Raw genomic sequence first — 14,149 nt, forward strand, 5'->3', positions numbered from 1 at the left:
AGCTAGCACCGTCCCCTGTCTAGGCTCCCACCAATTGTGGAGAGGGTAGAAAAAACCAGGTGCATGGGCCACAAGGGGTAGAGCCCCCTCAGACCACACTGGCTTCAAGAGCTGTCCAGTGGCAGCCATGCTAGTGGAGTGGCCACGGCTGCCACTGGGCAGCTCTTGAAGCCAGTGCATAGGGGAGGCTGTTGCCCTAGAGGTGACACTCATGGATGGAACCCATTGCAAATCCAGATTGTGCTTCATGGATTCTGCTCTTTGCTTGGTCAGGGTTCCCCATGACCTGGTGGTAGCAGCCAGCCACAGTGGGGCCTGTTCTAGGCTGGGACCCTGCACCTCTCTCAACAAGTGTGTGTTATAAGGGATGACAGACAAACTTGGTGCAGTACAGTTGCAATGGACCCCCAGAACTATCCTGAGGACTCACCCCCTGGGGAGAGGGAGATGGCTGAATTTAATGTCCCTGACATGGGAGCCTGGTGGGGCACAGCCAGGGTTGTGGGACTAGCTCTGTAGTAGCAGTGGGAGATGGAAGCCACAGGGGCAGCCTGTACATAGTTCCCTTTGGAGGCCTGCTCTGCTGGCCAGGGGACACTGACTGGGCAGGCTTGGGGAGAACAGGCCTGGGCTACAATGGCTCTGTAGGTTGCATCCTGCTTCTGTCAGGCTATGTGTTGGGTGGAGGCCGTCAGCTGTTGTGCAAGGAGCATGTGGCTGTTGGAACCCTCCCTGCTTCTCATTGCTGCTTGTAGCCAAGGGCAGGGGTCATGCTGGTGGTGTAGACATTGAGTGTATGGAAGCCGGCTGCCGGGATAGAGGGCAGTGGGTAGGGTGCTGCCCTTGGCTTAGCCCCAACATATACACCATGGTAGGCAAGGGGCTTGTATGGTGCCAGCTCTGCAGGGCGGGGGTGCCGTGGGGTTGGGAGCTCCTGGAAGCCATGGGCACCTATGGGTTGCATGAAAGAGGACTGCTGCAGTGACGGGGTGCTCTCTCGGCTGAAATGGTGTCCAGTGGGCATATCTGAAGAGAGTGGAGGACAGAAGGGGTCACTACAAAGCCCCAAGCCCTACATCCCAATGTGAAAGCCCCGCCACCATCCATAAGAGCCTTGAGCTCTGCCCCCATGGTGAAACCCCACCCCTTCCCCAGTCAGTATCCCAAACCTCTGCACCAAATCATGCCTGCTTGTGCTGTCAGTGTTGGCACAACACCCAACTACTGCCCCAAGCCCTGCCCTCAGTGCCAAACCTGTGCTGCCTCCCCCACCCCATCAATGTTGAAGCTCAAACTGACTAGTGCTTCAAATCCCACCCCTTGTACCACCTAGCTGCAGGCCCCATGCCCCAGGAGGTGCTAAGCAGAGATGCTACGTGGTCTCTGTCTACTCTACCCTGCAGCCTCTGGGCCATGCCTGCATCTTTATGTGGGGGGAATGGAGTGGCTATCCCTGCAGCTGTCACCATGGGTTTAGCTGTGCTCTACCAGCCCGGGAGCAGCATAGGCTATATGGCTATGAGTCAGGGCTGAGCCTTCCTCAACCCAACATCACAGTTGCCTGGTGCGCCCTTCCCCACATGTTGTTGGGGGTGGGGATCCCCCGTGTCAGAGCTATTAGGCTCCCGAAGTGAGGACTTACCTTTCTCCTGCTTCTTTAGCTGGGTGGAAGGGGTGGCACCCCGATTCCGGGACAACACCCCCAATAGGGGCCCAGCTGTCCCTGGCCTGCATGAGAGAAGGGCAGGGAAGGAGGGTGAGAGGTTGGGGGAGGCAGTAGGAGGGGCAGGGGGGCAAAGCCAACACCGCCAGAAGGGGGCTCTCCACTTCCCCTTCCTAGGGGCATTTTATTCACATTAGTTAGTGAATGGATTTGCCCCTTTGATTTACAGTCAAGTCAAGAGGGCCCAAGCAGGGAGAGATTATAGGGCTGGATGGGAGCAGGGTGGTAGAGGGTGCTGTAGAGGTTGTTGTGGGTAGTGTGGGGCCCATATCCCTGTGGGGTGGTATGAGCAGCACAGTCACCCCCATGGTTAGCTTGGAGATGGCAGGGGGTGCCCAGTGAGGGAGCGCTGCAGGTGGTGGTGTGGCTGTGGGTTCTGCTGTGCACCTTACCAGTCCTCTGGCTCGCAGTCCCGGAACCCCTTGGCAAATGGGTTACTGGCAATTTTTAGCTGCGTGATCTGCCAAGAGACAAGGAGGGATGAGGGGAGCACGCCCTGCCCCCCACAGACCTGGGCTGCAACCCCTGCCCTTCCTTGCTATAGGGGGTGGCAAGTCCAGTTTGTGGGGGACAGTACTACTCCATGGGGCTGCAGCCCCTGCAGGAAATCCATCATGGCTGTGAGGCAGGGCAGGGGGTTCGGTGTAGCCTAGCCCTGTCCCCAGCTGGCTCTGTGTCAGCATGTGACAGGGCGGAGGTCAGGCACTCACCCGGTGGTTCTGATAGGCTGTCACTGCCATAAACTGAGTCTCAGTGAAGGTGAAGGACTTGAAGTTCTCATGGGCAAAGCGCTCGCTATCTCGGCGTGGGTCCACGAACACAACATGGAAGCGGGGCTGGTACCGGTGCATGGAATTCAGGATGATCTGGGTGTGCAGTGGGGAGGGGAGCACTGCACTGAGATGGGCACGAGGGCAGCCACAGCATTTTATCTCATTGCTGTCCCCCCACCCCGTTGCCATCAGCCAAGGCACCAGACCCCAACCACTACCAACCAAGAGTGCCCTATAACCATCCCTAAGTCAGCCTCCTCTCCCCTCTCTCCTCATCCACAACAGGGTAAAGGCCCCATTCCCACTCTTCTGCCCCTGAGCCAGCCCATCCACTCTGCCTTTGGGCTAGATCAGTGCTGGCACCCCCTGAGGGGAAAGACACCTGCTCTGGGCTCTGCAGGGTTGTGCTTCCCCCATTCCCATGCCCCATGAGCTCTAGGTGCCTCCACCGTGCTGTTCCCCCGTGACTCACATGGCCATTGTCATCCAGCAGGTTGTTGGTGAGCTTGAGCTTGTCAAAGGACACGATCTGCCGCATCCACTGTGCTCCCTTGGCGGGCGAGTCAGGGTGGAAGTGAACACGGCCAGGTGCTGCGGGGTCTGCCCGCCCAGCCACCAACCATGAAGAGCTGTGGAAGGCATACCTACAGGGGGAGAAGTGCGTCTTAGCACCAGGGAAGGTGTGCTGGCTCTTTCACCAATACAAAACACCTACGTGTGACCCCTTTGTCTCTCCAGGGCCATCTCCTAGTCATTACTAGTACCCTCTGGCAGAAGGCTGGTCGGATGGCCATGGAGGGGCTTGTTCCTACTGTGGGACCCTGGGCTTGCCTGCAAATGCGCTTGGATCCTACCCTGAGCAAGGGCAGGGGAGCTCTACACTTGATGCCTTGTGAATACCCCATGAATGGGAAAGGTGCTGGGACAATATGGGGGTGTAGACTGGAGTAGAGCCTGCAGTGCTGTGCCCAGGCCAGTGCTGGGAGTGACTGGGAAGAGAAGAGGGGGGAAGGACCCAAGAAGGTGGACCCCAGTGTGCAACTCCAGCACAGCCTCCTTTGTGAGGGGCCTGGCAGTCACACCCTTATGGGCAGAGAGAATGGGGCTTGGTGCCTTGTACCTGCCTGGACTGGCCTAGTTGATGGGGGAGGGGGAAGACCAGAGGGCAGGCACCTGGGTTCCAGGCAGAGGGGTCCGTGCCCACCCGAGCCCCTATACCTGTATCTCTTGTCATCCAGCGGCATGAAGTCCATGAGCAGCACATAGTCAGCCAGCGGATCCAGGCCTGAGAGCTTCACCTGGAAGGTGGGGAACATCCTCCTGCAGGGACAGGAGAAGGGGTGGGCATGAGGATGGTGATGGAGGGGGCGCTGCAAGGAGAGAGGGTCTCAACTTTGGGGACACAGCATTGGCTGGGCACAGATGCACTGCCTTTCTGTGGAGGTGTAGTGCTGAGGACAGAGGACTGAGCCCATCCTGTGGAGGTTGCAGTGTTGAGCAGGCACAGAGGTACAATGCACTGCCCACGGTGCTGCCCCTGCCCCTGCTCCTGCCATGCCCATGCAGTGCCTCCCCCTACCTCCCTGCCTTGGTGACAATCATCTCAGTGCCCAGGCGGTTGAACTCCTCCCACAGGCTCCGCATCTCCAGTTGCACTGACACGTTGGATACACGCTGGTTCTTCCTGTCCTGCTGGGCATCATCCCTGAGCCCTGTGGACCCCTCCACAGCCAATGCACCCAACCTTGCACAGGCCTGCGGGACCCCGAGCAGGCAGGGAGTCCCCCCAGAGCTGCCCCACTCCGGGCTGGAGAAGGGGCCTCCGTCTGCAGCCAGGACGCTCAGGCTGGCTGTGATGAAGGCTGCAAAAGGAGAAAGAAAGGGCGCCAGTCCCCACAACAACCATGGAGCTTCAACACAGACATGGGGAGTGTGCGTTTAGGAAGGGGAGTCCTTACTCCAGTGATAGCTGGCAGCCCCAGGAGACATGTGGGGCTGGGGCACATGAGGCACCCTCCAGTCTGGGCACCCTCCAGCCAAACCTGCCCAGGTTTCTGGACTATAAAATTGTTCAGGATAAATGGCAGTGCCTTCAGCCCAGTCCGCCGCCTCCATCCAGTGCCCCCAGCTGCCTCCATCCAGTGTCTCCATCTCTGACTTCCCCCATGGCCCTGCCCCTTTATGTCCCCTCTGCAACCATCATGGTTTACACAACATCCCGTTCATGGGTCATTGCACTCCCTGACCATCACTGTTATAATCAGCAGTCTGCACATGCTTCACTTCCCTGGTCCTTCAACAGTCTCATCTCCTTTCAGCCCCCTTTGGGAGACTACCTGCACTCTGCTACATTAGACCAAGACCCATAGTCCCCACCAGCCCATCTGCAGTGAAGCTCCTCATCCTGGGGCAGCCCCTGCAGCAACCAGTCACAAAGCTCCAGCCCCTGGAGTTGTGACCTCCCTTTCTGGTGCTTGCTTGTGTAATTTATCATCCTGGATATGTGTCAACCCAGGGCTGCTCCATGTGGGCCCCCCTGTATCACCCTCCCCTTTCCAAATGCACACTCTGAAACATCCTGTTTCCCCTCCTTTACACCTAACAGGCATTCCTGGCTGCTCCTGTTGCCCAGCCAAACCAGAGCCAGATCAGAGACGTCCTGATCTCTTCATCATATTTTTCATATAACATGACATGAGCACAGAGCCCTGGCTCCCAGCACTCCCCTCCTCCCACCTTGCTCTAACCTGCCAGTGCTACTATATAACCCAGGACTTCTGGCTTCCAGCCCTCCTGCTCTAACCCTTGACAACCAGGTATTTCGAGGTGCGGGTGCACTTCTGGGTGCCCAGAAGGTTTTTGAACATAATAAGCGCTGTACCGCCAGTAATCTCCATAGCTAAGTCAATAACATGAGACTGCAGCACCATGGCCAGATCCACTGGGGGGGGTCTGGCATACAGATTTGCACACATGCACAACCTGCCCATGCTCAGCCCTCTTGATATTCAGCAACTCACTGCCAGGGTGTGGATCTGAAATGTGGCTGCCCATCCCTGTGCGCAGCACATGGATCCTGGGGCTGCCAGCAGTCACTGGGCTAGATTGAAGCCAGGGACCAATGATCAACCAGGAAGGGCCCAAAGCAGAGGATCCCAGGGGCAGTTTACCTGTCATGAGTATCACGAAGCAAGCAGTTTGGGGTTGTGCCGGGCAGAGTCCCTTCCCCAGCTCAGCACCGCGTCCCAGCACTCTGGTCACCAGCTGGCTCAGTGAGCCTCTGCACAGGTCTGGGAGGTTTTTATTGTCCTCTTGGTGGGTGGAGAGATGCTCGCTACTGTCAGCTGCGTGGCATAGAGATGAACAGGGCGGGGCAGGCAGTTCCTCAGGGGGCACTAGCTGGCTTGGGACACTGACTAGCATGGACTTGGAGCGTGCCGGCAGCAACTGTGTGATGAGCTACTGATGAGTGATAAGCAAACGGGGACTGGGGAGCATGTGCTGGACTCAACTGTGCTGCAGGGCACTGACCTCCCTGGGAAGATGAGGGCAACAAGGCCTCCAGACTAGCCTCTGCTGTTGGTAAGATGCTGGTAAGGCCTCTTCCACCCCTCTATAAAAGGGGGAGAGTGGTGGCCTTTGCAATGTGAAGTGCTCTGGTGTTTGTGGATGCTGGGCAGGTGCTGTGAAGCTCATCATTCCCAGTGCCTCCTGGATTTTGGGCAGAGACCTAATTGGTACCTAATACTTTTCATATCACTCTGGCATCTTTGAATTTGGCACTGTACTTTGCCTGTATCTGGGGCATTTACATGGTGAAAACATTTTGTCTGGAAGGACCCCACTGGGAGACATAGGGTCTGCCTAGGACTGGCAAGTCTGTGCCACCTATAACCAGATCAATAGCCTGAAATAGAGTTAATTCAACAGGCCCAGCTGAGATACCTGCCCCAGCCCAACCTGGAGTCTGGTGAGAGTGTGAGAACAACAAGACTATGCTACCAGGACCCTTTCAGCACCATGTGGCCTGGAGTAATTCAGTGCTTAGTGCTGATGATCCCTAACCATCAAACTCTTCTTACTGTTGGCTCAAAAAGCTATAAAAAGCCACAGAGGCTGGCTCCCTTATTGCCTTTTCCCATTTGCAGCCTAGCAATGGGAAATTGTGGGTAATTGTGTGACACACTGTTAGATGGCATTAACTGTCCTCTCTCTGGGGAGACCAGGCCCACAGTGCAGGGGGGAGGAGAAGGAGCTGGACCAGCAGGGACTGTCCTTGTGGCTGGAGTCTGATCTAGTTTTCCCACAGTAGCTTATGCTATAACCTGTCCTTCTGGGACCTGCTCAGCAGCCCAAGCACTGGGCTGCCTCTGGCTTTGTTCCTGGCTGCCTTCGGTCATGGGGTGCTGTCCAGGCTGGAATTCCCTTGTTTGGCTCCTCCAGCCTCTTATTAGACAAAGGCATGAAAGAGGAATGGGGGGAAAAAAGATGAAAAAGGGAAAGGCCAGCAAGACCAACTGTCTGCAATGCCTGCCTGGTGGTGAGGGCTCATGACCATCCCCCAGGGCCCGCACTTCCTGCTTGTACATCTCACAGAGGTCTCTGTCCCCTCCCAAGCCAAGGAACTTCTCCTGTTCCCATCTGGGACAGCGGGCCCTGGCCTAACACCCAGCCCCCTCAGCACCTCCCAGCTGTCAGCCAAGGAGCTGGATGAAGCAGCAGGTTTTCCAGACTGGAGCTGCTTGCAGGGCATGCCTGCATTTTCACCAGTAGGTTTCACAGGGAATAAGTATTTCTGCTGGGCTTGTTAGCAAGGCACTTCAGAGACCTACTGGCTGGCCTAGTTCAGCTACAAGGATACTAGCCAATACTGCAATGCACAGCAATCTGGCTGTGTGCCAGATGTGACTTGGGGCCATGGCTGCAGGCTTGCCCATGGTTGCAAGGAAGCATGGGGTAGTCGGGATGGAGGGACAGATGCCCAGGGCTGCTCCAGCAGGAAAGAAGCAGGAGCAGAGTGGCTCTATGGAGACCTGACTGTGAACACTCTGCAGAGGGTGGGCATTGCGGGAGCAGCTGTCCTAGTGGCCGTGGAGGGCGGGTGCCTGTAGGGCCTGCAGAGGGGTTAGGGGCACTCTGTGGGGGAAGGGGAGAGGAGGGCTCAGGCCGGACAGGAGGCAGGTCCTTCCTTAAACATTCTTCTTTACAGCAAGTCCAGGCCCTTAAGGAGCAGGCCAGCTCTACCCCATCCAGATGCCCTGACACCTCCTGCCAGGACTCTTTGGACCCTGAGCAGCTGCCCACCCCCTGATGGCACTGCCCGTGGCTCTGGCAGTTAGTGATGGCAGAGCTGGAGAAGACCAATGTGCACTTCTCAGACCCCATTCTCCCCCACCCCTATGACACTCACCTATACCCATCCCTGTCCCCTCCCACATTGTTCTCACTCCCATTTCTCTTGCTGGGTGATGTCCTGGGGATCTAGAGATGCCAGATATGGCAGTCAATAAAAACTGTTATCTGGCTCTCTGCAGCCGCTTAACCCACAGATGCTCCCAGTTTGGGCACTCTGGGTGCCCCATAGAGGACAGGGGCCCTTGTGAGCCCCCATTCTGACACTCCACCTCCGCAGGCCCCTGTGGCAGAACCCAGCTCTACCCTGTGTATTCCCTTCTGGCGCTGGCAGGCCTCACCACTCACTGGCAGGCACATATTGAGCACCAAGACAAGGAGTGAGAGCAGGCATGGCCACAGCAAGTTCCCCCGGCTGAGGAAGGGGAGGAACCAGAAGTGGTGAAGGAGGTTATTTTCCTGCATCCTTAATTTTTCTCTCTCAGATACACTGATGAGGACATGTGGCCCCAGCCAACACCATTTGAAGCTCCCCTGCATCCCATCTCTCCCCTCAGTCCCACAGCCCAAGCCCCCATCCATTCAACGACTGCCTGTAACTCCAGGACAGCAGCTAGGAGCCCCCTACTCTGTGCAAAGCTCAGCAGTTTGCAAAAGGGGATAGTTTTCAGACAAAGACCATAGACATGCTGAACTGCTCATCAACTCAAGGATCTCAGCCCCCTCCACTCCCAACTCTTTATTGCCCACCACATCCCAGGACTACTGCCATCCTGTGCTTTGGGTAAGGAGGGGATCCGTCCTCCAAATCTTCCCCACAGACACTGTTGGGTGGCTGCTGTGGTTGTGCCCCATACCACAAGCCTAAGTGCACCACAATCAGCAACTGATGTGCACAACTTCCAGGAGCAGGTTCTCTACCAACCATGTCCTTGGCAGGTCCAGCATTCAGGATGTGAGGGAAGACTCACAATACCCAGGCCTCCCAATCTCTCTGCCCTAGACTCAGCAGGAGCCCTAGACCTACTTTGCCCACCATCCACGTATCTGCCTATTGCAGCAGGGCCTTCATTGCTACGTACTGACCTAAGAGGTTTTGTGGCACCCTTGGGGCCAGAAAGACCCTCTGTGAGCAGGTGTATGCTCCTCCTATATCTGCCTCCTTGAGTTTTAGAGCCTCTAACTAGCACCAACCCACCAGGTTACTTATTGCCCAGAGGCTCCTGGGTCTTGGGTGTTTGCTTCCACATTGGTCGAGTTTAGCTCAGCATTTGCTGCTCTGTAACTTTGTGCTGTGGAGCACAGCATCAGTGCTGTGTGACACTAACTGTCTTCCCTCCCCCCAGCTACTCTCAGCCCTCTGCCCCTCATCCATCTTCCTACACTGAGCTGCTGTCAGTGCAGGCAGGCATGCTCTCACACCTCTTCATCTCTGCGCTCGATACATGCCTGCCAGCAAGATATTAGAGCTGCCAGTGCCAGTGACAGAGGGAGATAAATGGGGCAGGGCCACCGCTGCAGGGAGCAAAGGAGGGGCAGTTGGGCAGAGGTGTAAATGTGCAGCCAGGAGCTGGGAGAAGGGCAGTTATCAGTAGGGAAGAGGCCTGTGTGATGCTTGATGGACACTGTGCCCACAGGTGGGCTGCTCTGAGACAGGTGGGGTGGGGGCACAGCTTAGCCCCGAGCAGAAAGCATTCAGCTGTGGCTAGGGACACCCAGTGGGTGAGGGTGGTGAGAGTGAGGTGCTTGTAGCAGAGGGCTCCCTCAGGGAGCCACATTGCAGTGCCAGAAGTTCATAGTGGTTTCAAATGGGTACCAGCTGAGGCTTGGTGCCAAGGGTAGTAACATGGCAGGTGAATTGGGGAGCTGGCAGCTCAGGGCAAGGAAGCCAAGCAGGGTGCTAGAGAGAAACGAAAGAAAGAGCAGCTGCCCTGCTGGCAGGGGGAAATGCTGCAAGCATGGATTTGCTGTAGCCCAGATGGGGTGATCCACCTGGAAATAGCTAGTACTTGCCAAAATGTTGTTGGGTGGCCTGCTCCTTGTCAGCTCTTTCTCCCATCTCTGCTGTGGGCATCAGGCCCTGGTATTAGGGACTGCGGTGCTCTGTACGCTGGTGTTGTTGCACACTGTAGTGACTGCATTGTTCAAGCTGTCTGGAAAGGGGAGCGCGAGTGGGGCTATGCTTTTGTAGGAAGGCCTTCAGCTCAGGTTTTTATAGTGGGAACAATGAATTAACTGTCTGTGTGAGTGGGGGCAGGGGGGTTGTGCACTGCAGTACTGCCTAGTAACCTTGCAGCTGAACCGGGCCAGCCAGTAGGTCTCTGAAGTGCCTTGCTAACGAGCCCAGCAGAAATACTTATTCCCTGTGAAACCTGCTGGTGAAAATACAGGCATGCCCTGCAAGCAGCTCCAGTCTGGAAAACCTGCTGCTTCATCCAGCTCCTTGGCTGACAGCTGGGAGGTGCTGAGGGGGCTGGGTGTTAGGCCAGGGCCCGCTGTCCCAGATGGGAACAGGAGAAGTTCCTTGGCTTGGGAGGGGACAGAGACCTCTGTGAGATGTACAAGCAGGAAGTGTGGGCCCTGGGGGATGGTCATGAGCCCTCACCACCAGGCAGGCACCGCAGACAGTTGGTTCAGGGCAGATGTAGTTTGTGCTGGCCCTGGTGAGAGAAGGGAGGCTTTCTGGACAAGGATGATGACCTTGCATTTGGGGTCAGGAGCAATTGCCTTTCCTGGTGTTTGTCCATGGCTACCTGCCCCGGGATGACCTACTTGCTGGTCCTGCCATGGATCATAGAGAAATAGGGCTGGAAGAGACCTCCAGAGGTCATCTATCTGCTTGCCTGAGGCAGAATCATCCTTATCCAAAGTATCCCATACAAATCCACTGTCTGACCTATTAGCATTGTTAGGCTTCTGCTCATGGTGCAGTGGTCAGGCCAGGCCTCTCCTCCCTGAAGCCCTTCTTCCTCCCATCTCTGTGAACTGCTCTGAACCCCCACAGGCAGGTTTTACTCAATGATATCAAGTGTTAGTATCCTGGGGAATTGAGCTGGGCCTGGCAGAGGCACAGTGGAGCCCCAGGTCAGCTGTTGGTGTGCCCACTGGTATAACATGCCTGTTTTAGTGTAGAGGGGGCACTGTGCATGCCAGGGAAGAAAGGGGGAGCGGTCCTTTGGCAGTGCAGCCAGGATGATAAGTGTCCCATGCTGAAGGCTTGGGGCAGCAGTGCTGGCATGTGCCTGTCTGCAGGGTTTGAACGACCCTCTAACTCTTGGCGGGTCTGCGGCACTGGCACCTGGAAGGAGCCACTGCCACCTGAGCGGTTTAGAAATGTGACGGGCAGTCCAAGGCCTCTCATCTTGTGGTGGTGGTGGGGGAGTTGGCTCAGCCCCTCCAACCCCTCCCCATATTTTGAATCCTGCTGATCTGTTCTTGCTGTGCAGGGTTGAAGCTGCTAATTCAGTGATGTTAACAAGTCTGCCACAAAGGCAAGTGTGGCAGCCTTTATGTTTGGCCTGCACTCAGGGCCTTGAAGGGGGCATTTTCTGTGGTTGCTCAGGCTATTTTTAATGCCTTGTCCAATCTTTGACAACCCAGGAGGCAAAGGAGAGTCCCCAGCTGAGGGAAAGGATGTAAAGAGCAGAAGTTGAAAGGGTCTCTGCTCATTATGAGGGGGTTGGCATCCATTAGTAAGACCCACATTGGCCTCCCTCATGCTCTGCCTACAGAGAGAATTGGGCCTTTCCTGGAGACCAGGAAGGGAACTCTCACCTGGCACTGTGGTGGTCTGGACTCTAACCTGTGTGTTTGGGTGGGAAGGTGCCACGGCGTGGCGTCTAGGAGCGGCCGTGATCCTTCTAGCGCCCCCTACCGCATCAATTAGGCAATCCAGCACCCTCTATCCTCACCCGCCACATCTTTGCTGTTAAATGGTTCAATTAGGGAGGCTGCCTTTTATCTCCTAATACACCGTATTTGCTGAACTATCCTCTGTTCTGTATGAGGTGACTCGATACACCCCAGCCTTAAGGGCTATGCAGGCCTCCTACCTCCCCTTTAGCCAGCCCCAAGCCTCGCAGCTCTTCCGGACGTTGTCAGGTCCTTCTCTTTTCTGTGCCCCTCTCTGGCACCCTTGGCCTTGCCATGCACCTGGCGCCCCTTACTACTAATTAGCCCTATCGGGCTCACCAATGGTATTCTTCCCCACTGGACAAGTGGTCTAAGCCTCACTTAGCCCCTCTGGGTTCTTGTCAATAACAGCTATCCAATTAGGCTCAGGCGACCTAAGCCTTACCTGGCCCCTCTGGGTCCTGTCAATAATGTATGTCCAGTTAGGCTCAGGCGGCTAGAGCCTTACCTGGCCCCTTTGGTTCCTATTATTGTGGAGACCCTCCGGAACATCTTCTAGGTCACACCCCTCTTGGGGTGACTGTCAATCAAACATGCCCCTCTTGGGGTTGCGTCTTACTACATGTGCCCCGCCTGGGGCCTTTCTTCAACACATGCCTGCTCCCACGGCTTCTCGGCACTTTCTCCGGGCTCTATATAGCCACTGACTCGCCCTCGCCGGGCTAGTCGCCTTTACAGCACCCACCCTAGGCTTTCACTCGTGTGGCTCCCACACCTGGAGCCCACCATGAGTCCCTACAGGCTTCACTCTGGTGCTAGGACCCTTGGGCAGGGTCCTCTACCCCACTCGGGCCTCTCACTATCGCCCATACAGGGCTACCCGCTATGCTGCCTCGGCACTGAACAGCTGTGCTGTCCCAGGCACCACTCGTCTGCCCACACAGGGCACCAGGAACCCCCAAGCAACTGGGGAGTTCCCGTGAGGCCTCCTCACACCCCTACAGCCTCATCCGGTCCTCCGGTGTTAAACCCACAGCAATAACATAAGCCAATCGGCTATAACTCAACAACAAGAAGCCTCCTGGCTTATAACATACGGTCCACACTCCCTTGGCTCTCTAGCCATGACCTCCCAGCCTGGGGTCTCTCTACCCTTACCACACCATAGCCACTTGGGTGGTCAGGCTGCAACCATCAGCTCTGCTTTGCTCAACTCTCCCACAGCACACAAGCAACTTCACCAGCCAGAAGAAAACTGCTCTCTAGGCCCGACCTGGGCTGTTTATAAAGGCCCGGCCCTGCCCCCTTCTGGTCATGTGACCAGCCTGGTTGCCCCAGCAACCGGCACCTGAGCTGCCCTGGAGATTGGCAGCTACCCTTCTCCACTTCTAGGAACAGGGCATCCAAGTGCCCCTGTGACAGAAGGCCCCCGTCCTTTCCCTTTCTCTAGCTCCAGGGTTGTTGCTTTGCCACCCTTCGTGCTTGTTGTGTCTTACTTCCTTGGAAGCTCATGTATCCTCTGCCCTCTACCACCACTCTCTCCTTATGGATCCCAGTCCTTTGGAGGGCTGCTGAGACTGCAGAAACGCTATCTGGGAGCAGGCAGCTCATCCTCCAGCCCCTATCTTGTCCTGCCTGTGAGGAGTCCCACAGCATGTGTGTTGGCTGTTGGTTGCTCCTTGCCCAGGGGAGCCTATGTTCATCCAGCTAGTGTGTTGGGGAGCCCTAGGACCTCTACCCAGGTGCAGTCTGTCAGCAGCCATGTGGTGCCAGGTTCCTCAGGGATCCTATTGCCCCAGCTTTGTGCTCCTTTGGTATGTTGGCTTTGTCTAAACCCAGTCTTTCCTCAGGAAGTGAGGATGGTGTTCGTGGAAACTGTGGTATGAGGTGGGAGACTGAAGTGCTCTGAAAAGCCAGCTTTCCGGGTTACAGGGTCTGGGGAGAAATGCTGTGCTCCCTCCCATCAGATCACTCCAGCTCCTCCCTTACCTGCAGCCTGTGCCTGGTCCTTCTTTTCCTGGGAGAGCACCCAGCAACACCCTCCCCCTGCAGCCTAGACCCAAAGATTCATCCTTTCAAGGCTGCTTTACAAGACAAAAGCGCCGCTCACCTCCCCCAGAAGCCTGGTCCCAGCTCAGCCCCATCTCCCCCTTCCCTAGCCACTCCCTAGAGTATGAAGTGCCCCTCTGTCCCAGATGACCAGCTGGGGAATGGCACCACCTGACGCTCTGTGCTAAAGCAGCCACAGGATGTGGCCAGATCACTCCATGGCATTCCAGTGACGACCAACCTGTTAGACAAGAAAGTAACAGCCCCTTCTCCACAAAGCATCCACTGGGCTCTTGGGGCACCAGGACCTGGTTGCACCCCGGGGGCCATCAAGCTATAAGTAGGTGCACCTCTCACTGACTGCATTGTGAGGCAGCCTGCATCTTCTTGGATTACCCAG

At 56.3% G+C, this 14,149-nt stretch overlaps 1 protein-coding gene across 1 annotated transcript; it reads right to left on the reverse strand.

The window, feature by feature from the left end:
• Nucleotides 1-739: 739 nt before the first annotated feature.
• On the reverse strand, nt 740-5,426 carry TBX10 (T-box transcription factor 10). Its single transcript, XM_090034548.1, has 8 exons — nt 5,300-5,426; nt 4,076-4,358; nt 3,715-3,816; nt 2,969-3,140; nt 2,434-2,589; nt 2,116-2,183; nt 1,643-1,728; nt 740-1,026 (listed from the first exon to the last, which is right to left on the reverse strand). Exons 1-8 carry the CDS (start codon nt 5,424-5,426, stop codon nt 740-742), a joined length of 1,281 nt encoding a protein of 426 aa, XP_089890674.1.
• Nucleotides 5,427-14,149: the final 8,723 nt, after the last annotated feature.

Source organism: Crocodylus siamensis, chromosome 2 (assembly GCF_052110815.1).
Source record: "Crocodylus siamensis isolate JL-2025a chromosome 2, ASM5211081v1, whole genome shotgun sequence".
Classification (NCBI taxonomy): domain Eukaryota; kingdom Metazoa; phylum Chordata; order Crocodylia; family Crocodylidae; genus Crocodylus; species Crocodylus siamensis.

What these genes read in the sequence shown, in the direction of transcription:
- TBX10 (XM_090034548.1), bottom strand. Translation starts at nt 5,426, where the DNA reads ATGGTGCTGCAGTCTCATGTTATTGACTTAGCTATGGAGATTACTGGC. An exon ending in GACTGCGAGCCAGAGGACTG is followed by an intron (nt 1,729 to 2,115) that starts GTAAGGTGCACA and finishes TCTCTCATGCAG; the next exon opens with GCCAGGGACAGCTGGGCCCC. An exon ending in GCTAAAGAAGCAGGAGAAAG is followed by an intron (nt 1,027 to 1,642) that starts GTAAGTCCTCAC and finishes CACTCTCTTCAG; the next exon opens with ATATGCCCACTGGACACCAT.